The sequence below is a fragment of the Phytophthora ramorum genome (assembly GCF_020800215.1).
Source record: "Phytophthora ramorum isolate Pr-102 chromosome Unknown Phyram_PR-102_s0008, whole genome shotgun sequence".
NCBI classification, from domain to species: Eukaryota; Oomycota; class Peronosporomycetes; order Peronosporales; family Peronosporaceae; genus Phytophthora; species Phytophthora ramorum.
Genome location: NW_027150654.1, coordinates 1 through 23335, shown reverse-complemented (window position 1 = coordinate 23335; position 23335 = coordinate 1). Strand labels below are relative to the sequence as shown.

Here is a 23335-nt window from a genome sequence, read left to right as displayed (position 1 = left end):
GAGGCGACGACCGTTTCTCGCACCGTCCGGCACCGATAAGTCGCCAGCGCAGAGCAGAGCAGCACTGAAGTCGCCCTCGCCGGCTGGACAGGCACCAAACCTCAGCCTCAGTCCTATTCCCCGCAAACTGCAAGCCCAAATGTTGGCAAAAGTTTAGAGAAAGCGTCACATTTCCACATACAAATGGCCTGTCAACCGCTTCCGAAAAAGAAATCCACCTGGTGGCAAAATCCACTTTCCGCGTTTAACTCTGGCGATCGTGCCGAGAGACGCGCGGTCACAAGGCCATCAGATCTGCGCTGTCGTCTGTTGTCGGACTGTGAGTGAGGCGAGCGATGGCCTCCTCTTGGCTGGCATTGCACATTTCGATCACTTCTGCAGCAGCTTCTTCCGCCTCTAGCAGCAGCAAGCAGCAAGCTACAAGCAACTAATAGCAGTCCCCGCTACAGACTGTCCGATACTACCACAACAAAGTACAAACTACTTTCCACCACTACAACTTCTACCACCGCAATGCCGTACGAAAGCTTCACGCCGCAGCAACAGGTGGAGATCACCGAAGTCGTGCAGGACTCGGCCACCAACGCCTGGATGTACGTGCTGCACGTACAGCGCGGCAACACGAGCACGCACTCGTCGCCGCGTGGGCCCGTGGAGGAAGGCTTCAGCCACGAGTACGTCATCAGCCACCGCTTCAGCGAGTTCAAGCAGCTCCACGCGGCGCTCTTGCCCGTCATGGGGGACGCGCTCACGCCGCTGCCGGCCGACGGGCTCATGACGCTCATCCTGGCCGACAACCAGGCGCTGCTGGACGAGCGCCGCCAGGTGCTGGCGCAGATCGTCATGGACATCCTGCACCACCCGGTGGCGCGCGACCTGCCGGACGTGCTCGAGTTCCTGGGCCACGAGTCCATCAGCGCCAAGGTCATGGCGCCGCTGTCGGGGCAGTGCACGGGCTCCATCCGCAAGACGTCTAGTCCGGCCTGGACGGCGCTCAACGGCTCGTTCCGTGCGTCCGTCGTGTCGTCGTAGACGATGAGAGAAGATGCTGACACCAACACACTCAGAGGAGAGGAGGCACCGACGGTCGAGTGACGGCACTCCCCTCCGAGGATAGTATTTAACCATTATTGTAGAATAGCAGTAGACAAATGTCAATGAAGAAGTCAACCAATTTACTTTGAACGGATGGTCTCGTCGTTTTGAGTTTGATTTCTGGGTTGCCTCGCAAGATCCGAGCCAAACGGAAGCATGACAAGGCATTGGAAGCATTGCGGATGTCGTGCAGGCAAATGCATTGGAAGCGGCCATGCAATTCATCGAGCGAATGTGTGTCCTAAGCTTACTAGAGGATCAGCAGACTGCTGGCCTCCGGCAGTATGGAGTCTCCATTGGAGAGGCTTGGGTGGCGCTGTCGATCGTATGAACCCTTTCAAGCATCCACGTTGAAGGCAACTTTGGGTTGTACCAAACAGACGCATCGATCGCCAGCGAAGAGCACCCGATGGCATCTTATCTTCTCGATTGCTCGCCACCGAGAGTGCAAGCGTGCCAGGCCGTGAAAGAGCTGTGGCATCGGACGTGCAGCATCACTTCGTGCTACTCAAGATGATGGGATCGTCGAAGTATTGCTTGTAGCCGTGCTGCAACGCAATGCATGCCTCGACGTCAGTCTTCAAGCGCCAAGCCTTTCAGGTCAATAGGCAACGCCACCATCACCGAGCAGGTGCAGGTCATAGCGTGAAGCGCATGGAGATGCCGCAGCAGCTTCACGGCAAGACGCAAGGAAAGCCACATCCAAACAAGGCCGAGCTTCGCGTCTTCCCATCTGTTTCTATTGTTAGCAAGCGAGGCCTGTCTCCCTGTTTACATCCAATCGTGCCGCTTTGTTTCTATTTTGGACCAATCCGGTCGCTTCCAGAAAATAGACATGATCCGTGTTAATCGACTGCGTGCGTGGCCGGCCGTGTGAGCAAAGTCTTATGCCGCCGCCGAGCCAGCCATTCCCAAGTGTTCGCCGCCCGACCTCCTTCTCGTCATGACCGCCGCGACGTCCGGTCCTTTGCTGCGGCCGCTGCTAGCCGCCTGCTTCTCCGCCAGCGTGCACGGTGGCCGCGTCATCCGCGACGTGGTGCAGCAGCACGTGGCGCTCGACCTGGTGAACAAGCAGGAAGGCGCGTACGACCCGCAGACGGTGGCCGACCGCCGCTCGCAGCAGCGGATCATCCACGCCCTGCGCGAGGCCTTCCCGCAGCTCACGATCGTGGGTGAGGAGGGTGAACTGGCGCCGCCCGCCCCGGAGGACGTCGTGCAGTGCGACCTCAAAGCGCTAGACGACGTGGCCTTTGTCGGCGGCGACGACGCGCAGAACCGCGTGCTGGACTGGAGCGACCTCGTGCTGGGTGGACCCGCTGGACGGCACCAAGCGCTTTGCCGCCAAGAAGTTTGACGAAGTGTCGGTGCTCATCGGCATCACGTACAAGCAGCGCCCCGTCGCGGGAGTCGTGCACCTGCCCTTCCACGGCGAGCACGGTGTCACTTACTGGGGTACGCAGCAGTTTCTTGCTGTCTGATGCTGCTCTCGTTGCTAAATGTTATGCTGCAGGTGGTCCGGGGATCGGCGTCTTCCGTAGCGAGCACGAGGAGAGCGAGGGGCAGACGACCCACGCGGCGTTCCCCAAGCAGTCGCCCATGTTCCCTCAGCGTCCGTTCATCTGCACCGTGTCGTCCACTCATTGTGACCTGGTGAACAGCGCCATGCGGTTGCTGGCGCCGTCCTCCATCCTGACGGGCGGAGCGACTGGCACGATGGTGCTCGGTGTCATCACCGGCCACAGCGACGCCTTCTTCCGTTTCAAGGCGGCCACCCGGAAGTGGGATATCTGTGCCGTCGAGCCGCTCATTGAGGCGCTCGGCGGCAAGCTCACCGACACGCAGGGCAACGTGTACATGTACGACCACATTGGCAACGCGCCCGACTTCGACAACGAGCGCGGCCTGCTCGCGTGCGTGGAGCCTGAAGCGCACCAGACGGTGTTGAACGTCATGGCCAAGACCCAGCTCACGAGGTAGATGTGTAGCTATCAACCAAATACAATGGTGTGTACTCATCTGCGGCGTCGACTTGTGCTGTTCATTGTGCAGTGCACTGGACGGCCGGGACATGACGCCGCAGTGGTTTCAAGAGTGCGTTTTCCCTGAGCGACGAGTGTCGGCGGTGCATGTGGTTGCCGGCTCCATCCACCGAGGCAAACACTCGGCTGTCGCGAAGCTCCAAGTGCATTTTGATGACGAGGACAGCAAGACGACCTTGTTCCTCAAGAAGTCCGCAAGGAGTGAACTGCCGGCGAGATCGGCGGCACACTGGAAGCGGGACCTCGCCTCGTATCGCACCGAGGCGGCATTCTACGCGCATCTCGCGTCGTCCCTGCACGCGCGCGGTGTGTTGCTCATCCGGCCGCTTGCAGTGTTCCAGAGCGATGCTGCAGGAAATTGCACGGCTAATATGGTTGCTGCCACGTCCAGCGATTCGGCGACGTGCTCGTCTCCTGAAAACTTCATGATGCTGCTCGAGTGTCTTGGGTCTGCTCCGAATGAGTGCTCTACGTTTGCCAACTACGAGGCCGCGGACTGCCTCGAACTCGTGGACACTCGGCAGGCGCTGAGCTATCTCGCGAATTTGCATGCTTCCGCGTGGGGTCAAGCAGATCTGATTGAGAGGGCTGCTACGGAGCTCTGGCCTGCTGCGTGCTGGTGGGCGTTCCCGAAGCGAGGCGAGAAGGAGCTCGCTCAGGCTTCGGAGATCTGGCCACAGATGCTTAGTCATTGGGTGAAGGTCTTCGAGGCCGAGTCGTGCTTGCCTACGACAGCAGACCTCGAGTCTCTTGGTGAACGCATGATCCAGGAAGCCGCGTACATCAGCAACAGCCTCAGCCTCAGCGTGGATGCCAATGCGCCGTTAAGCACATTAGTGCACGGCGACTTCAAGAGCGCCAACCTGTTCTTCGAGACTCAGTCACGAAAGGTGGTGGCGTTCGACTGGCAGTGGACTGGAATGGGTCTCGGCGCCATGGATGTCGCCAACCTGCTCAACACGTCGGTGGGTATCTCACTGCTCGACAACGACGAGAACGAGCTGCAGCTGCTGCAGTTCTACTACGATTGCTTGAACGAGAGACTGCAGACGCTCGGGGTCACGTCCGACCTGCACAAGAACTACCCGTTCGCAGCCTTCGAGCGGCACTACATGCTGGCCACGCTTGAGTACGCACGGCTGTTGATCTCCAACTTCTGGAAGCGCATGACGCCGCAAAGCTGCGTGGCCAAGGCGGGCAACGCCAACTGCGGCCTCGGCTATCGGTCGGTGCCGCATGTCGTGCGCATGGTGCGCAAGCTGCACCAAGGCCTGGAACGCGTCAAGGCGGAGCATTTGAGGTGATAAATTACTTACTTGGACCGATGGCCTGGTCGGATCTAAATTTCTAGCCTGCCTTCGCTCGAGTCCTTACTTCTGTACATGCAGTCGGTACTTCTCCTTATTATTTGCTCCTCTCGAGTCACTTCAGGTCATGCTGAAGTGCGAGAACGCCACGTGATTCTCTCGCGCGGCGGTGTCATGTTGGTAGTAGGCTCGTCGCAGGGCATTGGCCGACCTGGACGTAGTGAGCACATTGGGCCCCACGAACTCCCGGGGCGTGACGGTTCCGTCCTCGCTGAAGCTGAAGCTGCTGCGCGAACTGATGCTTGGTGACAGCGGCGCCTTGGTCACCTCCTCGTACGAATTGAGGTTGGCCAGGAACTCGCCATACTCGGGGGCGTCGCTGGCTGCCGGGTGCGCCTCGATGGCCGCCAGGACGCGCTCGAGCGCGAGCCGCTTCTTCTGCAACGCCGTCTGCGTCTCCCCCACGAAGAAGGTCAGGAGGCTGTCGTTGGGCAGCTTGGGCAACTGCGACTTGCCGCCGCGCGCCATGAGCGGCGCCACGGCCTCGTGCAGCCGCTTGAAGTCCTCGAAGCTGCGGCGGATGGCGTACGACTGCGTGGTGCAGGGCCGCGTGAAGGCGGCCGGGTCGGTCTTTTGCCGGCGCGGCACGCTCTCGCCGAACGCGTCGTCCTTCATGTGGCGCGTGACTTGCAGCAGATACCGCCACGTGCCGGTCTTGCGGTCCTGCACGAGGCCCCGGATGGACACGTGCTGCGAACTCTTGAAGCTCTCGTACGGCATCGGTGGAGGAGGAGTGAGCTTGATCGAGCAAATGCGCGAATGACCGAGCTGGTCCGAGGCGCTAGTTCGGCCTGGCTTGTCGCACGCGCCGACGCCGCGACGAATCCAAGCGGAGAGTGCGTCGAACTCCCACTCTGCGAGCTGGCTGCGACTCGTTTGCCGCGCCTCTCGCTGGTGCTGGGCCAGCATAACGGTGGCGCAGTTTCGGGACAGGCGAGTGTGCGTGCCGGCAGCGTTGTCTTGCTTTGGTGCGGACGGCTGCTGCTGCCTGCGAGTGTCACCAGCAGCAACCACTGGTCAAGCCTTGCGCGCATGGGCGGGCGCGTGTTGACTATGGCGGCCCGCGCGTTGAAGCGAGCGCTCTCACATAGACTGGGGCGCCCAGGCAGCGGCGCTGGCGTGCGCGGCTCCGAGCGGTGGAGCTCCAGCCCCGGAGCTGATTTTCCCGCCTCGCGCAAATCAGGAGTCGATCTGGAACGCGCACGACACCGGGGGCTCACCTGCGCCAAGATATCGACCACGATCACGACTCGTTCATGCTGGCGAGGTCGGACGGCGCGCGCACTTGCATGATGCATTTGCGCAGCATTGTTGGTGGCCATTGCTGCCACCGCAGGCAACGAGCGAGGTGATCCCGTCGCGGTCAGCGTGGCGGACAACAGCGCAGGACGATTGCAGGACAGCATTGTGCGGTCACATGACAAGTTCAGAAACTGCTGCTTGGATCTCGCGCCCCTTCGACGCCGCGTTGCTCACAGGTGTATGGAGCGAGATGGCCAAATTGGTCTTCGAGCAAAGCAGCGGTTGCTCTGCGCTGCCTGTGCTCAAAGGCGATACATGCAGTGCCGGCAAGCAGAGGCAAGGTGCTGGCGCTGCCAACACGGGCCAGGTCTTAGCATCGCAGAGGAGTTCAATGCCTAATGTAGACGTAGACGACTTAGACCGCTTCAACGCCAGACAAAGAACCAACGCACTGATGCAGTCGAACCGCGCATGATTTCTCAGCGCCACTGTCACGGACTCACGAGCCGTCACGGCGTCCAGGCCCTGCATTATTGCCGACGGCAATGGCAATGGAGTAATGGGCGTCGCTCGTCGAGCGGCTGCAGAGCTCATGATGTGCCACGTTAGGCGCAAGATCGTTGAGGGTTCCACCGAATCGGAAAGTTCCCCGGAACGCATATTGGATCTCTCATGAAGCGCGCTGCTCTGGAGCTCCAGGCTGGAGCGTGTTACATGCTGCTGCTGGCAATGACAGACTCAATGTTTCGCAGCGCTGCATTGCTATCGTCTGGCAAAAGACAACGTCGGGGAATTGGGCTGCTGGCGTCGTTCTTGTCGACAGCCACGTTCACGGAGCCCAACGATGACGAGCTCCGTCTTGCTCTGCGTCACCTTGATCGATGGAGACGTATGCAACTCCCGACTTGGAGTGCCCCAGCAATCGTGCTCGCGACACACCGAAATTCTTTCCGGCCTCGCTACGCGAGAAGCCGTTGCGTTGACCCATGCGCTTTCACGCCATGCCTGCCCAACGTCGATTGGACCAGTCGATGCCGCGTTGCTGTCTTCGAGCCGCATTCCTGGACGAAGCTTAGTACAAGGTATTGGATTGGTCTTCCTCTCCAGCAACAAGAATTTACAAAGAGGACACAAATCAGAAGCACGAGGTGGCACTGTGGGTCATTTGCTGATTCACCTTCCAACGAGCGAGCACTAGTACCGGTAGCCGATCGTCGCCGAGAGCCAACACGCGACTGCTCATCAGCTGCGACTTAAACAAGCCTAGCACGCATGCACTCTCGGTGGCGAGCAATCGAGAAGATAAGATGCCATCGGGTGCTCTTCGCTGGCGATCGATGCGTCTGTTTGGTACAACCCAAAGTTGCCTTCAACGTGGATGCTTGAAAGGGTTCATACGATCGACAGCGCCACCCAAGCCTCTCCAATGGAGACTCCATACTGCCGGAGGCCAGCAGTCTGCTGATCCTCTAGTAAGCTTAGGACACACATTCGCTCGATGAATTGCATGGCCGCTTCCAATGCATTTGCCTGCACGACATCCGCAATGCTTCCAATGCCTTGTCATGCTTCCGTTTGGCTCGGATCTTGCGAGGCAACCCAGAAATCAAACTCAAAACGACGAGACCATCCGTTCAAAGTAAATTGGTTGACTTCTTCATTGACATTTGTCTACTGCTATTCTACAATAATGGTTAAATACTATCCTCGGAGGGGAGTGCCGTCACTCGACCGTCGGTGCCTCCTCTCCTCTGAGTGTGTTGGTGTCAGCATCTTCTCTCATCGTCTACGACGACACGACGGACGCACGGAACGAGCCGTTGAGCGCCGTCCAGGCCGGACTAGACGTCTTGCGGATGGAGCCCGTGCACTGCCCCGACAGCGGCGCCATGACCTTGGCGCTGATGGACTCGTGGCCCAGGAACTCGAGCACGTCCGGCAGGTCGCGCGCCACCGGGTGGTGCAGGATGTCCATGACGATCTGCGCCAGCACCTGGCGGCGCTCGTCCAGCAGCGCCTGGTTGTCGGCCAGGATGAGCGTCATGAGCCCGTCGGCCGGCAGCGGCGTGAGCGCGTCCCCCATGACGGGCAAGAGCGCCGCGTGGAGCTGCTTGAACTCGCTGAAGCGGTGGCTGATGACGTACTCGTGGCTGAAGCCTTCCTCCACGGGCCCACGCGGCGACGAGTGCGTGCTCGTGTTGCCGCGCTGTACGTGCAGCACGTACATCCAGGCGTTGGTGGCCGAGTCCTGCACGACTTCGGTGATCTCCACCTGTTGCTGCGGCGTGAAGCTTTCGTACGGCATTGCGGTGGTAGAAGTTGTAGTGGTGGAAAGTAGTTTGTACTTTGTTGTGGTAGTATCGGACAGTCTGTAGCGGGGACTGCTATTAGTTGCTTGTAGCTTGCTGCTTGCTGCTGCTAGAGGCGGAAGAAGCTGCTGCAGAAGTGATCGAAATGTGCAATGCCAGCCAAGAGGAGGCCATCGCTCGCCTCACTCACAGTCCGACAACAGACGACAGCGCAGATCTGATGGCCTTGTGACCGCGCGTCTCTCGGCACGATCGCCAGAGTTAAACGCGGAAAGTGGATTTTGCCACCAGGTGGATTTCTTTTTCGGAAGCGGTTGACAGGCCATTTGTATGTGGAAATGTGACGCTTTCTCTAAACTTTTGCCAACATTTGGGCTTGCAGTTTGCGGGGAATAGGACTGAGGCTGAGGTTTGGTGCCTGTCCAGCCGGCGAGGGCGACTTCAGTGCTGCTCTGCTCTGCGCTGGCGACTTATCGGTGCCGGACGGTGCGAGAAACGGTCGTCGCCTCGCTTGCCGGCGGCCCTGCTTCTCGCTCGGTGGCGCGGCACGGCTGGTGGCAGGCTGCGTGTCATACGGACCGATGAGCCTCGATGCAGAGCTGCAGGTCTCCAGGCTTTCCCAGCCCTATCATCTCGGCGAGGTGCCGGCCGGCGCTAGGTAACGGAGAGGCCCCACGCCGGAAAACAACGGAACCCTCACGCGCACGCACGCACACGTTGGCGAGAATGTAGAGCTCGACCTCCGCACCTGATGCCTTCTACGAATAGTCGAGGTTCCCAATTCCCCCAATTCCATAGAAACGATGGATTTTGGAGAAGCGATTTCGAGTAGTTAGGGAATCCCTACGACTTCAGACTCGAAGTCTCGGCACCACACATGGCGCTGCCTTCCTCGAGGATCGAGCAAACAGGCGCCGATAAGGGCAAGAGCTTCGAGCGCCTGTTTGCCTCTGCGGCTGGTCGTCGAAGCAACGCGAGCTCATCGAGCAGCGCCAATGGTGCACCATAGACAGCATAGAGTGAGGCATAGGCTCGGTCGGTGCCGCCTGCCGGACTGGCAAGCAAATCGAAGGCACGCCACCGGAGCTGCTGATACGGTGCACCATGAAGCTGTCGTCAGCGCTCGGCGATCTATGCACGGCGTTCGGGGTAAACTCGCGCGATCATCATCAAAGCTGCCAAAAGTGAGGTTTGTGGCAACGAGCCTTGCAGCGCGCATATCCCGTGCAGTGTGTGCTGGCAGCATTGATCTGTTTCCACGGGAGGTGATACAACGTGGTGCTCAAGATGACCTTGTTGAAGTCATACCCCACTTAACCGAATATTCAGATTTGATCGCCGTTTCGGGTGCGGAAGTGTAACGGCAGCATTGCGCGGCGTTGCTCCGCGTAAATTATAGCGCGAGTTACTTCCCAGCGAAAAGCTTGAGCAGCAAACTCTACCTCGGTGGCAGCAGCCCGACACCCTCAACTCCGCGCGTGGCTGCAATAGCTTGCAAGACTCTACTGCGCCCAAGCAGCCTTGAAAAAGCGGGGGCGGGTCGATCGATAGCAACGTTCTCGCAGGACGTTGAGGCTGCTCAAAGGCAAGGCTGCTGGCAGCGACGAAAAGGTGTGTTGCCGCACGTTTCGCTGCTGCGCGAGCGCCTCGTTCAAAGAGGGCAGCGCGGCGATGGGCGCCTCGTACAAATGGCAGCAAATGGCCCCTTATCTGTCCTCGCCTTGACGTTGTCATGGTCGTCGATTGCAGCCAAGTCGTCTTTCGTGGCGCCGAAGCACATGCTTTGTCCGGCCGAGAGAGGCAACTTCAAAGACGCTCCGGACGGAGCTCAAGCCTTGGCTGCACCAGCCCCAACAACATCTTGCCACGCGGCGATTGTTGTCGCATCGATTTTCAGGCTCAGGTTGACAATGCGACCAGTATTTTGAGCCCAGCTGGGGCTCATTTTTGCTATAGTCAGCCCCGAGGCGAGAATCCCGGTGCCCGCAGCTCGCTGCACATGGTGGACACACTGGCGCCATCGAGGCCGCACGTGGCCGCTGCGGGCTGCCCGCCATCTTACAGATGAAAATCCATCCGCGTAAAAATGAAAGTTGATATTCCTGTTGGGCTGGGCATGTAGCGACGAACGCTGCGCCACAGGCCCGAGCTCTGTCCCCCACCGGACTCTCGCGCCGCACGATGGGGACTCCGCTAGCATGTCATGTCACTGGGCACCGCGGGCTCCGATGGGAGCGCACATGGATGGCTGCATCTGCATCTGCCTGTCCAAAGTGCAAGACCAGCACGACATCTCGACCTTCATATCTATGGCATTGCACTCTTTAGCTACGCCGAACGCGCCCGTTACTAATGACAAGGCGCTGCGTGGGCTCCCCATACCAAGAGGCGACCGTCCGAATGTCTGTCGAGGACCCCAAGCCTCCTGCTGTTACGCCCAGGCGGCCAGCACGGCCATGCTCGAGATGCCCGTGGAGAAGAGCGCGAGCTTCTCGGCGGCGTTGGTCTCCTGGCTCGCGTTCTCCTCCGAGAGCTCGTGGAAGGCCAGGTAGATGAAGCTTCCGGCCGCAATGCTCAGCGCCACGGCCTCCATGGCCAGCGCGCTGCTGCCGCGGAGAGACTCGGACAGTACCATGCCCAGGAAGATGCCCAGTGGCGTCATGCAGCTGTAGAGTGTGAGCACGGCGATGGACCGCTGGGCTGCGATGCTGCTCTTGGCCTTGGCGAAGTTGGCCCCCACGGACATGGCCTCGATGAACTGCCGCACACAGTCAGTAACGGCCCGCTTCAACTTGGTCAGCCAATAGTTGCCGTTTCCCTACCTTGTGGCTGAAGATGGCGACGGTGGTGGCGATGGCCGTCCGGTTCATGGAGTGGTTGACGCCCAACGCAAAGCCGGCGATGAGCGAGTGCACCGAGAAGAGCGCTGCTAATAAATAAGGGAGGAAGTAGCTGGCACCAAGCACAAAGGTTAGTGCCCTCGCTTCACCGGCCGAGTAGCTTGTCGTTGCGTACCTGTCGCCGGAGAACACGATGTGCTCGCTGACTGTGGCCTCAGACTCGGTCTGGTGATCCTCCTGTAGCAGCTCCGTCGCCGCGGACTCGTACTCCATCACGACCTGAGGCCCCGACGTACTGTTCACCACCTGCCATCCACAGCGCTCAGCAAGGAGCCACAACAGTGCCAATACGTCTAACGCACCTTGACGCCGCTCTGCGTGAGCAGACACGTGCCTTCCTCCGCCTTGGCTGCGCGGTGGAAGAGCGACGGCGACGGCACGCTGCCGCACGAGCACGAGTAGAACCGCTCCTTGCCGTCCACGGAGACCGACCGACTGCGCCACCCGAACGACGTGACCGACGGGATCTGCACTCGGTACATGCTGGTCTCATCTGCTCCACCAAAGCTCCATTACTCCCCACCACTTGTCCACAACCTGCAGGACGCACGTACAGTCGGGGCGCGCCGCACTCGCTACGGCCATGAGTTTGCCCGAGTTGCCCATGTTGAGCAGGTCCACGCTCCAGACGATGGAGCAGCCCAGTGCACAGAGCAGGTAGACGCTCGGGAACGTCGTCATCCAATGCGGCGGCGTCTCCATGCGGACCACCACCTCGTCGTACAGCTTGACGGCGTCCGGCAGCAGATGCAGCAGTCCGGAGCCCAGGAAGACGCCGGCCGTCGCGAACGGCAGCTTCCGACTCAGCAGGTTCTGCGCTCTGCGGGTGCCGTGGCTCGACACCCACAGGGGCAGCAAGGCCGACACACCCGTGATCACCAGCAGCACCACCATGGCCGCATACTTGAACACGCGCACGGTCTCCATTGACGCGGCCGAGTCGCCCTCCATAGCTTGAGTCACCGCCATTGGATTCGGGTCGATAGCTTGGGCTCCTCGAGGATTAGCGATGGCGTGACTTGCACCTGCAGTGCGACAGACAAGCGATCTTTGAGCTCAACCACGGCGGTTCGGCCGATCATTCATCTGTACGGACCGCTCGTTTGGTGAGACCGCACAAGTCGTTGGAGGATCTCGTCATGAGAACGTGGTTGGCATTCATGCTGGGCGTGCTGCTGGCGCAGTCGGGCGACGGTAGGGTGTCGTGGTGCATGTGTGCTTGAAGGGGTGTGAAGTGACGAGTTGTGTTACGTTGGGGCTTGTAGCGCTTCGGTCGTGCACCAAGTACGGACAGGTACGAGTGCCGTGCGAGGACGAGCTGCTGCTGGGCAGGTCCGAGCGGTTCCTGCTTACGCTCTTCGGCCACACGTGCTACACCATGAACATCCTATCTCCCCAGCCACTGGAGGTGCTCTTTTACGACTCGAGAGACCTCAAAGGCGGCCGAAGTGGCCGAAGACTGCAGGACTCGACGAGTGAGGCAAGCAACGAGACGATGAACAGCTTGGCAGCTCTAGGAGACAGCCACGCGTGCCACAACGTGCTGAGCTGCTACCAGCTGCAGGAAGGGCTGTCCAAGGCGACGGTCTACAATTTAGTGGTCGCGAGGTGGTCAAACGCCAGTGAGGACGACTTGGCTCAAGATGACGGACCCATTAGGGTGTCCGTGGAGCTGGAGCACTGCGACCCGGTCTCGCCATGGCACTACGTCGGTAAGTGGACGACGGGTATCAGCGAAGGCGACGTCGAGGGTTGCTGACTGTTTCGACGTTGTCGTGTGCTGCAGGGCTCGTGTTCGTGGGCAGCATTGGATTTACGCCGACGATGCTGCTACTCTGCATCGTTGGAGAGTTTGTGCTGGGTCTACGGACACTTACGAAGCTGCAGAAAGCGGCGCAACGAGATCGGTTTGTCGAGCTCCCGCAGCTTGACCCCATTCAGATGAAGAGCAGCGAGAAGGAATGCGACCAGGACTGCGAGGTATCCGAGGAGTTTGAAGAGCCAACTGCACCGCTCATGACGACAGTGATTGTGGCGACATCGGAGCTCCAACAGAGCCAGAGAGCTCGTCGCCAGCTTGAGAAAGAAAACAGGACCCTCATCTGGTCCCCTACTTCATGTTTAGCAATGAAAGTGATGTTTTATAGTGTCAACTTGAGGTTGCAGTGCGTTGCGAACGACTTCGCTTTGCCGGTGCCCTCACACATGCGTGCGCCGATCTGCTGCAAACTCGCCGGACAGGATTCGCGTCTTGAGTGCGTACAGGTTTGTATCTTCTTCCTCAAACTTCAGTCGTTTCTGAGCCTTCAGGAGCACTCGCATTTCGTCCTGGTTGCGCTCGTCGACCTTGAGGCCCTTCTCGATCAACTTGAACCTGTCCTTGTCGTCCAATTTGAGCACGGTGAAGAAGCTGCATGCAGCAACATTGTTAAGTAGTGCACACACGAATGTGTAAATCTACAGCGACCGCACCCGCTGTGTGACTTGTGCTCGTCGCCGTCAATTACCGAGTGGATGAACACCTCGACCTCAACTTCCAGGTGGAAGCGCCTGCAATGCAGCAACTTGTCAGTTCTTGTGGCTAGCAACTTCGTTGCCCACTTACTGGACGTTGACGACGCGCGCACGCATCCTCACCATGTCAAGCATCCGAATTGGCAGCTTGAACAGCACGCGATTCATAGCTATGGTCACCATTTTCTCGGATCTGGTGAACTTCTGAGCGCAGTGCAAGGCGATCTTGTCCTGTGAGAGCAAACATGAATAAAAAGCTGCAATCTGTCCGTGGCTCGAGCAAGGAATCGTACCATCCACGACAGCAGATCGCCGCCGAAGACCGTGTCGTGGGGATTGAGATTGCGAGGCAGGAAACAGTTGCGCACTTCGACCTCCGTGTCGCTCACAGATACGTAGTTGGCTTTACTCTCGGCTGGTAGCAGGTCTGTCTGCTTTACAAACGCAAGTCCATCCACTGCATCTTGCTCCTGCCTCCACTGCGTTGACAGCTCCTTTCGCTGGTCAGCAAGCTCGCTCATTTTCAAGCAATATTCACCATGGTCCGCATCGAACAGCTTTGGCAACCCTTTCCGTGGCCGCCCGAACCGGTTGATAGCCACCATTGTGATGATTGCGTCGTGTGTGTGCTGGAGCGTGTCGGTCACGAGATCGTGGCGAAAGGTGCTCACTTGCACTGCCATGGACGACTTTCCCAGCCCGATGACCTCCCCTTCCAGTCGCACATGGTCCCCATGAAACACCGGCTTCACCAGGTCCACGCGGTCAAACGATATGGTAGCTGCTGCCCCCATGGACAGTCTGTCAGGCATTCAAACGCGGTCAGATATTGACAATTGTCCGTCGATCTCCCTCTCCCTACCGGTACGCGATGGATCCAGCCACCACGTCCATAAGCGCGAGTATGGGCCCTGTACTCAGCATTGTGCCCTTCTGGCTTTCATCGCCCTGTAAACCACAGATTCAGGCGTTAAAACTGCCTGCATTGGAGCTCAAGATGCAGGTCATCGTACAATTACGTCGGTGATGACCGACTGCGTGTCCTTCGGGCGCACTTGGGCAGGCATTCGACGTAGACGCCAGCGATCCTTCGCGGTGCCGATCACCGCCTTCAGCATGGTCTCGAGCAGTCGGCTGCACGTTACCTGTTGCGTCAACAAGTCCGACGTGACTTCAACTGAGGTGGTCCCGTTAGATGTTTGTACATTTTTGTTTGTTAAAACTAACGGTACTTATGTCGACCAAAGCGTAGCACCAGCACGAGGATCCCGATGAGCTGCAGCACTAACGCGTAGCCTAGAAGAATGAGCATGTTGCGAGATACGTTGACGTTTTCCATGCCGTAGCTCTTGAGCAGTTCCCACGCTTCCTCCGTGTCTTCTCGAGAGAAATGCTCGTACATGAACGACTCGAACGAGTACGTGTGGAAGGCGAGATAGTAGCCCCATTTCCAGTACGCAGGGATTGCGGAGAACGGCACCATGAAGCCTTCGCAGAGCATGAACATACCGAAGAGACCGGCTCCCAGTGCGATGCCCATGATGTAGTGCGGCACGGCAGCTCCGAGAAGATGCATCATCGACTCGGCAGTGACGAGTGACAACGTCAAGTTCAGGAAGAAAGACCCGAACGAATGCACGTGAGCAAAGTACACTACAATGAAGGACGCCAATACCGAGATAAACGTGATACCGGGCAGTGCACCGAGGAGATTGGCAGTCGTGTAACTTGCGAGGTGCAGCGAATGTGACCGCACTTCTCGTTCCAGCACTGCTCGTTGTTCCAAAAGAGCCGGTAAAGCTGCAACGGACATGAACACCAGGAAGGCTTGCACGTAGAAGAGCAGAGGGACCATGGCAGCGCTTGTGATTTCCTGGTTCGAGCTCAGGTACATCGTACCGACCATGAACGACAGCAGGATGTACATGAGCACACGCAGCCAGAACACTCCCGGGTGGCGCCAATTGTTGGTCAGATTCCGTTGCAGCAGCACGCAGAACTGGTCAAGTCTCGAGGGGCGCAAGGCCCGAAGCATCTCGTAGTTGATCAGATTCACGTCCCGCATCGAGCGATCTCGTGCTACCTCGACACGCAAACGCTGTGGCTCTGACCCTTCCTCGAGAGCTCGAACGAACGGCTCAAGATGCAAACTGGCGTGGAAATCCAGGTTCACCAAGTGGACGAAGTACTCGGGGTTGGAGTACATTGGACACACGTAACCCAAGGAGAAGAAATGTGTGAGCGCTGCTGTTGCTGGACCAAAGTACACCAGTTCGCCGTTGCTTAGGATCACCAGGTTTGTCAGCATTTCGTACACGGAAGACGATGGCTGGTGAATTGTGCATATCACGTTCTTGCCACCCTCCTGGCAGAGGCGTTCGATGTGCTGCATGACACTACGGGCCGACGAAGCGTCTAGGCCTGAGGTAGGCTCGTCAAGCAGGAGCAACGCCGGATCTGACAGAAGTTCCACAGCAATTCCCAGTCTCTTGCGCTGCCCAGATGAGATCCCTTTGTGGAAGACATCTCCAACGTTTGCGTTCATGCAAGTCCGTAGCCCCATGGCGTCGATAACGTCTTGTACGCGTGACTCGCGCGTGAGAGCGGGGACGTGACTTGGCAGCCCAAGGCCTGCCGCGATTTGGAGAGTTTCCAGAACTGAAAACGACCCGAGAAATGCCATGTCTTGCGAGACGTAGTTCATGATCGAATGGAAGGTGCGTGGGTTTCGAGGCTGACCGTTCACGTCCACAATGCCCTCGACGCGTACTCCGGGGCCTCCTGGCGGCACTCGATCTGCGAGGATGTCCAACAGCGTAGTTTTGCCGGCTCCGGACGGACCGATAGCTGTAAGATCCCCAGGACCCGATCTGCCCCACACGTTCTTCAGGATTTTTCGAGGCTGCCGACGTTCGAGTTCAAGGCGTCGCTGCTGATCGGAGCTGTTGCGTGCGAATCGACCTGGAAACCAGCGCGTTTTGGGCTGGATGATGTACGAAACGTGTTGCCAACTGATCGAGCACTGCTGCAAGGAACCACGCTGGCGACGTTGCGCAGACTCTACTTCCGCTGCGAAATCAAACGATTTGGACTTCTTGGCTTCGGACACAGCACCGTCGGCTGTACTCGTGTTCAGGCAACCGTAGTGGGCGTCCATGGTGATTGAAGGAGACCGTAGCTCACTTGTTGGTGTCGTTAAACTGCACCCGTGCCCAGCCTCGAAGTCAGCGCTGTCGATAGCGTCTCCGACGCCGGATGAGGCCACGGAAATTCCGTCCGATGGGTCGTACGGAGTCGGCGTGAGCGGAGTGCTGCTCGAGATGCAAGTATCGGCCATGGAGCCCCCAAATCGCCCGCGCATATTGAGTTTCGGACCAGGCAGCAACTTGCCTCCAGAACAGCTTTTCCCACTATGCTAACCGCCCGAACGGCGCGCAGTTTTTCGCCTCCGGCACTCCCTTGATCTCCACGAATGCACGCGAAAACTATACTCCACAGCAATGAGAATGTAGAAGACTGCTGGTGGTGCTGGCAACAGCCCAGCACCGGCGATGCGGAGAGGCAAATGAGCTGGCTACGTCTGTCCGAGAATTTTTCCGCGGAACGGAGCAGTTAGCGGAAACCAACGCGGGCTCCGTCGTCGATGGTGGCGCTGCTCAACAGGAGCCTGCATTGCAATGGTTGTGCGTATGATTAATATGCTCCATCGGATAGCTTAGCGCAATGTGATTGCAAGGTGCGAGCAACTCTGTGACTCGCACTTGACTCACGCAGGCCAAGCGCGTTCACTCTCTTATCCACTCGATACTGTCAACGCGCTGGGAGGTGGCAGGCACCCGTATCGCTTGTAATGGTTTCTGCTGGCTGTTTCTGCGATGGAGCAGTCTTCGAGCAAGCCGAGGCCAGCACTTTGCATGGGTCTTGGCTGGCTGCAGCAAGCTACAGACCTATTTGTCCTAGCAGTATCCAGCTGGAAGTCTCCTCTTTGCAGACGTGCGGTGCTTGTTCCTGTCTGCTCTAGTCGTCCGATAGACAGGTGAACGTCGGCGAGAAAGCAACAACCGGGTGCTGTGCCGTCTCGACGACAGTTCGACGAGTCGTTGACAACGCACGACGGTGCTGCCGACCAACTAACGCACCAGCAGCGAGGCGGCTTTGGATAACCATGCTGGTGCGTTAAAAGACAAAGTATCGGTGCAGGAAGTTGCAAGTACCTGTACTTGAAGAGCAAGTTGAAGTGAGTGCTGAAACGCGCTGTGACTGGTTGAAAAAGTGATTGATACGCTTCATCCATTCGCTAAAATCCAGCGACTTAGTCGAAAGCGTAAACATCGGACTATGGAGACAGTCGCCGGGAGCATCTCCACGACCTCGCGACCGATCTCGCGACAGTTGATCCCCCTGGCGAAGGAGTTTCGTTCGACGCGTATCGGCAGCGTCCGCAAGCAGTAGCGCTCGACAGCGGCAGCGATTGCAAGCCTGCCAGCTTAGCCAGGTGAAGTTCCATTGAACCCTGCAGCGTCATATCCCGAATAAGTGAGCGTGAGACATGACGAAGGGTCGGATCCCTTACTATTTAACGATGACCAACAGCATATACTTTACCTAAACGGAACCAATCAGTACAGCGTAATCCATGGCTGTGATTAGGGAGGGAATGTATGATAGCAGCCCAAGATGAATACTCAATACTGCTTACTGCCTCTTCCGTGACAAACAGATATGCAAGGACATTAGGAATACCGGTCCTGTAACTTTCCATTTTATCACGTGTCGCTTGCACGTCATCTCAACGTTCCGGCCTTTGTGTGCCCCACTTCACAAGTGGTGAACGCCAGCACAGGACCTCTCCACGGCGTCGTAATCTGCTACCATGGGGGCCGGCGAACGCCTCGCGATGCCCCGATTCCTGCGCGAAAGCGTCCGCGAGCGTGCGCCCGACGTGGTTCCTTCCTCCTCCTCCTCCTCTTCTGCGTCTCCGTCCCCTGCGTCGCCCAGCGCTGGTGACGCCGAATCGTCGATGGTCGAGGAGCTCCAGAGACGCAAAGCCGCCTTCTTGGCGCATTTCAAGAGCAACAACAGCCAAACGAGCAGGGGAGGACACGGTGCTCACCGGAGACTGGAGCAGCCAGCGGTCGCTGGACGGCGTGACGCCCGTGGCCCCGCAAAGCGGCGCAGACTCAAAGTGTCACGTATGCAATGCTTCTCTCCGCCTGCTGCGTGTTCGGGTGGGTTTTATTATACTTTCACTGGGTTTATTAAGTTGGGATTGAGTTTTTATTGATCGCTGATGGAGTTTTGTGGATTGACTGCAGCATCACTGTCGCAACTGTGGCATGGCGGTGTGCGGCGTGCACAGTAAGAACCAAGTGCCGTTGCCTCACTTGGGGATCATGAAGGAGGTGCGAGTGTGCGACTTGTGTACGAGACAGTTGGTGCAGCGTCGAGCGGGATACCGCAGCCCCAAGATTCCCAGAGCCAGGCAGAACTCGAACCCCAATTTTGCTGAGAGAGAGAGCGACCCGGAGTTGTCGCCGCTCTCTGGGGAGAGAATGCCGATGCTCTTGGCGCCGTTGACGCCGCCGGCTCTTGGCAAGGACAGACTGCCGTCGATGGACGGCACACCAGGAACGCCCGAGGTGAGCGGTCGAGGGAGCTTCAACTTGAACTCGTTGGGCAGCGGACTCGTGAACAGCACCGCTAACGCGATGCCTGGCATCTTGTACAGCTGCTTGCTGGAGGAACAAGACAACACTATGGACGAGATCCTGTATTTGGGAACGTTTACCATGGGAGGACGCTCGCTTGCGAGTCGTCGAATGAGCGCCAACGTGGCATTGTGGAAGTGGAGAATCTTCATGCTTACGACGGCGGAGATGTTGTGCTTTAAGGCTACAGGATCCATTTCTGACGATGACTCGGCTACGATGTTGTCGATGGCGCTGGGTGAAGTGCGTTCTTCCGTTCACCTGTCAGATATTTTGCACATCGAGGTGAACGACCAGTTTCCACGCATTCTCACGGTGATCCGCGCAGACGGTCGAGTGTTCCGCGTGCGTGCACGTACGCCCGAACAGTGCACGGAGATTGCGGTAACGCTGCGCAAGGCCATGCAGCTCTTCCAGGACGCCCTCTTCAAACTGCAGCGTGGTCCGCAACCTGAGGACAACAGCATCAGTTGTGTGACTGTCCAGCACGAGTCTTCACTCCCAGAGTCTGTAGTCATCAGCAACCCGGCCGTTGGTGAAGCTTTCCTGGTGGAGATGTATCCCTCGAGCATTCTCCGATTTTATGTGAACGGCCCTTTGGCTAATGGCACGGCGCTCTACTCGTGCGAGATGCTCGCTCGCGGTAAGAAGGGACGTCCACCTGTTGTAGTGGAGGCTGAACCCTTGGGAAATGGCCCGCGCGATGACCACGTGCTGCATGTTTCCGTCCGAACGGAGAAGGCTTTGGGCAGTCTCGATGGTTCGGAGGAGACCAACAGACGCTTCTGGGGCCTGACCTCGTTCCTGGCAGCCGTAGCAGCAGTCATGAACTCGATGGATAACGGATCATTTGAGCTGCTGGCGTGGCTGTCAGCTCTCGTTTTGTTCCTCACTCGCTTCCATGAGCGTATCAGCCTGTTGCTCACGACGAAAAGGTTCTCGCGGGCTCAGCAGTTGCGTGTTGAATGTGTGGAGATCACGATGGGCAAGAGCGAGGGTTCGTCTGACGGCGATGAAGACGAGCAACACGAGGAACTAGAGCTTGATACCCGTTTCCTGGCAGGTTGCGAAGGCGACGTTGAAGAAGCGAAGGAACGCTACGCTACCACGAAGAAGTGGCGAAAAGAAAACGACGTTGACACAATTCTACTACGTCCGTCGCACGTGTTGACGGACATGAAGGAGTGCTTCACGCACTTTATCCACAAGAAGGATAGACTGGGGCACCCGATTTCCTTCGAGTTCCTAGGCGGTCAACGGAAGGCGCTGCATGATTTCACGGCCCGCGGTGTGACGGAAATGAGGCAATCATGCACCACGTTCGCATGATGGAGTTCATGTGGAATGTGGTCGACCCGCGGCCGTTCCCAGAAGGCAACATGCTCAAGATCTACGACATCAAAGGCATCTCGATGGCTGACATGTCGAGCGATGTGGTCAATTACACGAAGAAGTGGGGCGAGGTGATTGCTACCTACAATCCGGAGCGTGTTTACCAGGTTTTCATCATTAACCCACCGGCTTGGTTCAACCTCATCTGGAAACTTGTGTCTCCCCTTGTCAACCCCAAAACGCGCGAGCGTATTCACGTGCTACGGGGCCAGAAGGATATCACCAAAGCTCTGTTAGAATTCGTTGCACCCGAGAACCTGCCTAAAGAATACGGCGGTGAATGCCAGTGCGAAGGAGGCTGCTTCACACACTCACCCGAAGAGAACGACATTCGCCAGTGGACGGAGTTCGTTAACGCTAATTACCGCGGAGATCCCAACGACCCCGTCATCGTGGATGCCTACAACAAGCTGTGCGAGAAGTATCACAAACAACTGCCACCCTCGAGCTCCAGCAACAAAAATCCTGCAATGGCAAATGGGACAGCGCCATAAGACGCGGCAAAGGTAGATAATTATTCTGGTAGCCTTACATGAAAGTGGCTCACACTCACGCGCTAGTCGGACGGGACTGCGTGCTTGAGTACAAGAGATATCTCGCGTTCATTTGTTGCTGTTGCTGTCATCGAGATGCATAAGATCGACTAAGTGGCGAAGGGTAGGGCGGCTGGAGGCAAAAAAGACCATGTTAGATACCTAGAGATGACCCAATTCAGCTCAAGGCTTACCGTGTGGACAATTCCACGGCTGGTCCAGGCCAGAGAGATTGCGAACGATCTATGATGGCAAGGGCACGAGGTTTCAAAAGTCAGAGACCAGCTAGTTTGCTTCGTAGCGTCATATAAGTGCAGCCTACCTTTTGCATCTCCTCCTTGTGCAGTGCCGTTCCAATCATAATCGAACTTCTACACGCTCGCGATGCAAACATTGCCATTACTTTAGGCAAGCGGATGGTCGATGGATTTAACGGTGCGTCCATGAGAAGCGATGCGAGCTCGCGAATATCTGAACCCGACATAGACGTAAGATTAGATCACTTCATCTGGGTGGCAGTGCATGGCATTACGTACCTTCGGTACCGAACTGCGTGTGCTTCGTGAAAGGCAACGAAAGCAGCTTCAACTTTCGTGTGGTCGGAGCGTCTTTGTCTACCAAAAAGGTAAACCCATTCTTCGCAAACACATCCAGATGGTCCAAAACGATCATTTCTTCTCCAGCTGTCAGTTCCAACATCAGCGGTCGGACAAGAGGCTGCTGGTGCATGACTGTGGTCTGTTGCAGTGTTTCGTAGTTGAACTTTTCGTCGCTTGCGTGCTGGTCAATGATGAACAAGTCGTTGTCCAGCTTGCCAATGATGAAGCCAAGGTTGAACTGACCAAGTACCTCCATGCGCTTGAAATCCTCTTTCTTCAGCACGCGCTGTAAAGCTGCTGCTGCGATCGCATTGTCTGTCTCGACAGTGTTACTATCGACCGAGGTCGAACATGCCTTCGGAACCTTGAGACGATTTGTCTTGTGTTTCTGCTTGTATTCGACTTCTTCCTCGAAATACTGCTGACGCTGCTTGAGCATCTCGTCGAAAGACCACACGTGCTCCTCTGGAGTCGAAGGGGCCGATTCAGACGGCAAAGGGGAGTATAATTTCTGCCTCTTTGCAGGGTTCCGCAAGTCCAAGACGACGGTTTCTGGAGATGAAGGTGGAGATGCAGTGCTCGTTTTCGATGATGGCGCCGGTTTTGTTTTCTCGATTTCTCGTAGTCTCTCTGGCACTCGGTCAGCACTTTGATCCCTCTGGAACCTCGGCTGCAAGACTTCAACAATTGCATGCTTTGGCCTTTGCTCATCCGAGTTATCTCGAGTTGCTTCACGTTGTGAGCCAGTATCCATTGGCTTGCCGTTGTCGTCTTCCCGGGTTTCTACAGTGAGCACGCGTTCAGACTGTTCAATTGCTGTGTCTTTTTGGCCTGGAGATGAGGGATTGACGTAGCAGTAGACTCCTCAGGTTTTGCCACTCGAGCAAACGTTGTCATCAACGGCTGGACTGTAAATGTCCCTCGGCTAGGCTCGTATAACGTGTTCAGACCTCTCTTGAAGGCATCGATAATTTCTGCTTCCTAAACATCGAGTCAAATGTAAAACAAACGCGAAGATTAGATTCATACACAAAACGTAGTTTCTGATAGGAGAGATGCCACACGAACATGCTTCACAAAGGTCTCGCGTTTGTCGGGAGTAACATTCACGTCGTAGTCGCCAGAGGAAGGTGAAAGTTCAGTACACACGCCGGCTTCTGCTTCATTTCGTATTGGCGCCACACTTCATTCAGCATCTTGGCCATCTACACGTAGCATATAAAAGGAATAATATGTGTTAGGTATCCAAACTCACTTCCAACTGCTCAAACATTGTACGTACCTTTGGCAAATCAACGGTCGGCCATTGATGAAGAAGAACTGCCGGTCGTTGTCGCTTCGGCCGACCCCAGCTCCAACTTTGGAAACGTATCCCTCCACCTTGCGCACCTGTCCACTCAAAGTATCCTCTTCCTCTTCCATCTCAGAGCTTTTTTTCACTGTCATTGTCATCACCACTTGCCCTGTCCTTATCATCTCTCTCCTTGTTCATACTACACAGCTCAAAGTCCACGTGTACCAAGTTCTGAAAAACTTGGTGCCGAACACGTTGGCGATATTCTCCCCCATCGTCTGATGCGCTTGAGTAGCCAGCACAACATGGCGAGTGGCGTTCTTGCCGGTAATATTAAACACGC

The 23335-nt window shown here is 57.2% G+C and overlaps 10 protein-coding genes across 10 annotated transcripts; 4 read left to right on the top strand and 6 right to left on the bottom strand.

Moving 5' to 3' along the window:
* Positions 1-513: 513 nt before the first annotated feature.
* On the top strand, positions 514-1032 carry KRP23_9070 (uncharacterized protein; the record flags this gene model as incomplete). Its single annotated transcript, XM_067894586.1, has 1 exon — positions 514-1032. The coding sequence occupies one exon, from the start codon at positions 514-516 to the stop codon at positions 1030-1032; it is 519 nt and encodes a 172-aa protein (XP_067742246.1).
* A 1006-nt stretch (positions 1033-2038) lies between these two features.
* Positions 2039-4438, top strand: KRP23_9069 (3'(2'),5'-bisphosphate nucleotidase 1; the record flags this gene model as incomplete). The annotated part of the gene is made up of 4 exons (XM_067894585.1): positions 2039-2313; positions 2369-2547; positions 2606-3068; positions 3145-4438. The coding sequence occupies 4 exons, from the start codon at positions 2039-2041 to the stop codon at positions 4436-4438; spliced, it is 2211 nt and encodes a 736-aa protein (XP_067742245.1).
* Positions 4439-4561: 123 nt separating this feature from the next.
* Positions 4562-5410, bottom strand: KRP23_9068 (uncharacterized protein; the record flags this gene model as incomplete). The annotated part of the gene is made up of 1 exon (XM_067894584.1): positions 4562-5410. The coding sequence occupies one exon, from the start codon at positions 5408-5410 to the stop codon at positions 4562-4564; it is 849 nt and encodes a 282-aa protein (XP_067742244.1).
* Positions 5411-7529: 2119 nt separating this feature from the next.
* On the bottom strand, positions 7530-8048 carry KRP23_9067 (uncharacterized protein; the record flags this gene model as incomplete). Its single annotated transcript, XM_067894583.1, has 1 exon — positions 7530-8048. The coding sequence occupies one exon, from the start codon at positions 8046-8048 to the stop codon at positions 7530-7532; it is 519 nt and encodes a 172-aa protein (XP_067742243.1).
* A 2435-nt stretch (positions 8049-10483) lies between these two features.
* KRP23_9066 (Protein zntC) lies at positions 10484-11921 on the bottom strand (the record flags this gene model as incomplete). The annotated part of the gene is made up of 5 exons (XM_067894582.1): positions 10484-10810; positions 10875-11004; positions 11068-11198; positions 11255-11445; positions 11507-11921. The coding sequence occupies 5 exons, from the start codon at positions 11919-11921 to the stop codon at positions 10484-10486; spliced, it is 1194 nt and encodes a 397-aa protein (XP_067742242.1).
* A 170-nt stretch (positions 11922-12091) lies between these two features.
* Positions 12092-13083, top strand: KRP23_9065 (uncharacterized protein; the record flags this gene model as incomplete). Its single annotated transcript, XM_067894580.1, has 4 exons — positions 12092-12146; positions 12218-12664; positions 12739-12977; positions 13078-13083. 4 exons carry the CDS (start codon positions 12092-12094, stop codon positions 13081-13083), a joined length of 747 nt encoding a protein of 248 aa, XP_067742241.1.
* Positions 13084-13151: 68 nt separating this feature from the next.
* On the bottom strand, positions 13152-14584 carry KRP23_9064 (putative acyl-CoA thioester hydrolase; the record flags this gene model as incomplete). Its single annotated transcript, XM_067894579.1, has 6 exons — positions 13152-13362; positions 13425-13502; positions 13558-13697; positions 13760-14267; positions 14329-14414; positions 14480-14584. 6 exons carry the CDS (start codon positions 14582-14584, stop codon positions 13152-13154), a joined length of 1128 nt encoding a protein of 375 aa, XP_067742240.1.
* Positions 14585-17631: 3047 nt separating this feature from the next.
* KRP23_9063 (Vacuolar protein sorting-associated protein 27) lies at positions 17632-20503 on the top strand (the record flags this gene model as incomplete). Its single annotated transcript, XM_067894578.1, has 3 exons — positions 17632-17637; positions 18599-18694; positions 18782-20503. 3 exons carry the CDS (start codon positions 17632-17634, stop codon positions 20501-20503), a joined length of 1824 nt encoding a protein of 607 aa, XP_067742239.1.
* A 256-nt stretch (positions 20504-20759) lies between these two features.
* On the bottom strand, positions 20760-22452 carry KRP23_9062 (Mismatch repair endonuclease PMS2; the record flags this gene model as incomplete). Its single annotated transcript, XM_067894577.1, has 6 exons — positions 20760-20766; positions 20882-21031; positions 21099-21108; positions 21294-21342; positions 21422-21570; positions 21636-22452. 6 exons carry the CDS (start codon positions 22450-22452, stop codon positions 20760-20762), a joined length of 1182 nt encoding a protein of 393 aa, XP_067742238.1.
* Positions 22453-22481: 29 nt separating this feature from the next.
* On the bottom strand, positions 22482-23120 carry KRP23_9061 (DNA mismatch repair protein PMS1; the record flags this gene model as incomplete). The annotated part of the gene is made up of 3 exons (XM_067894576.1): positions 22482-22679; positions 22767-22881; positions 22981-23120. The coding sequence occupies 3 exons, from the start codon at positions 23118-23120 to the stop codon at positions 22482-22484; spliced, it is 453 nt and encodes a 150-aa protein (XP_067742237.1).
* Between the last annotated feature and the right edge of the window lie 215 nt (positions 23121-23335).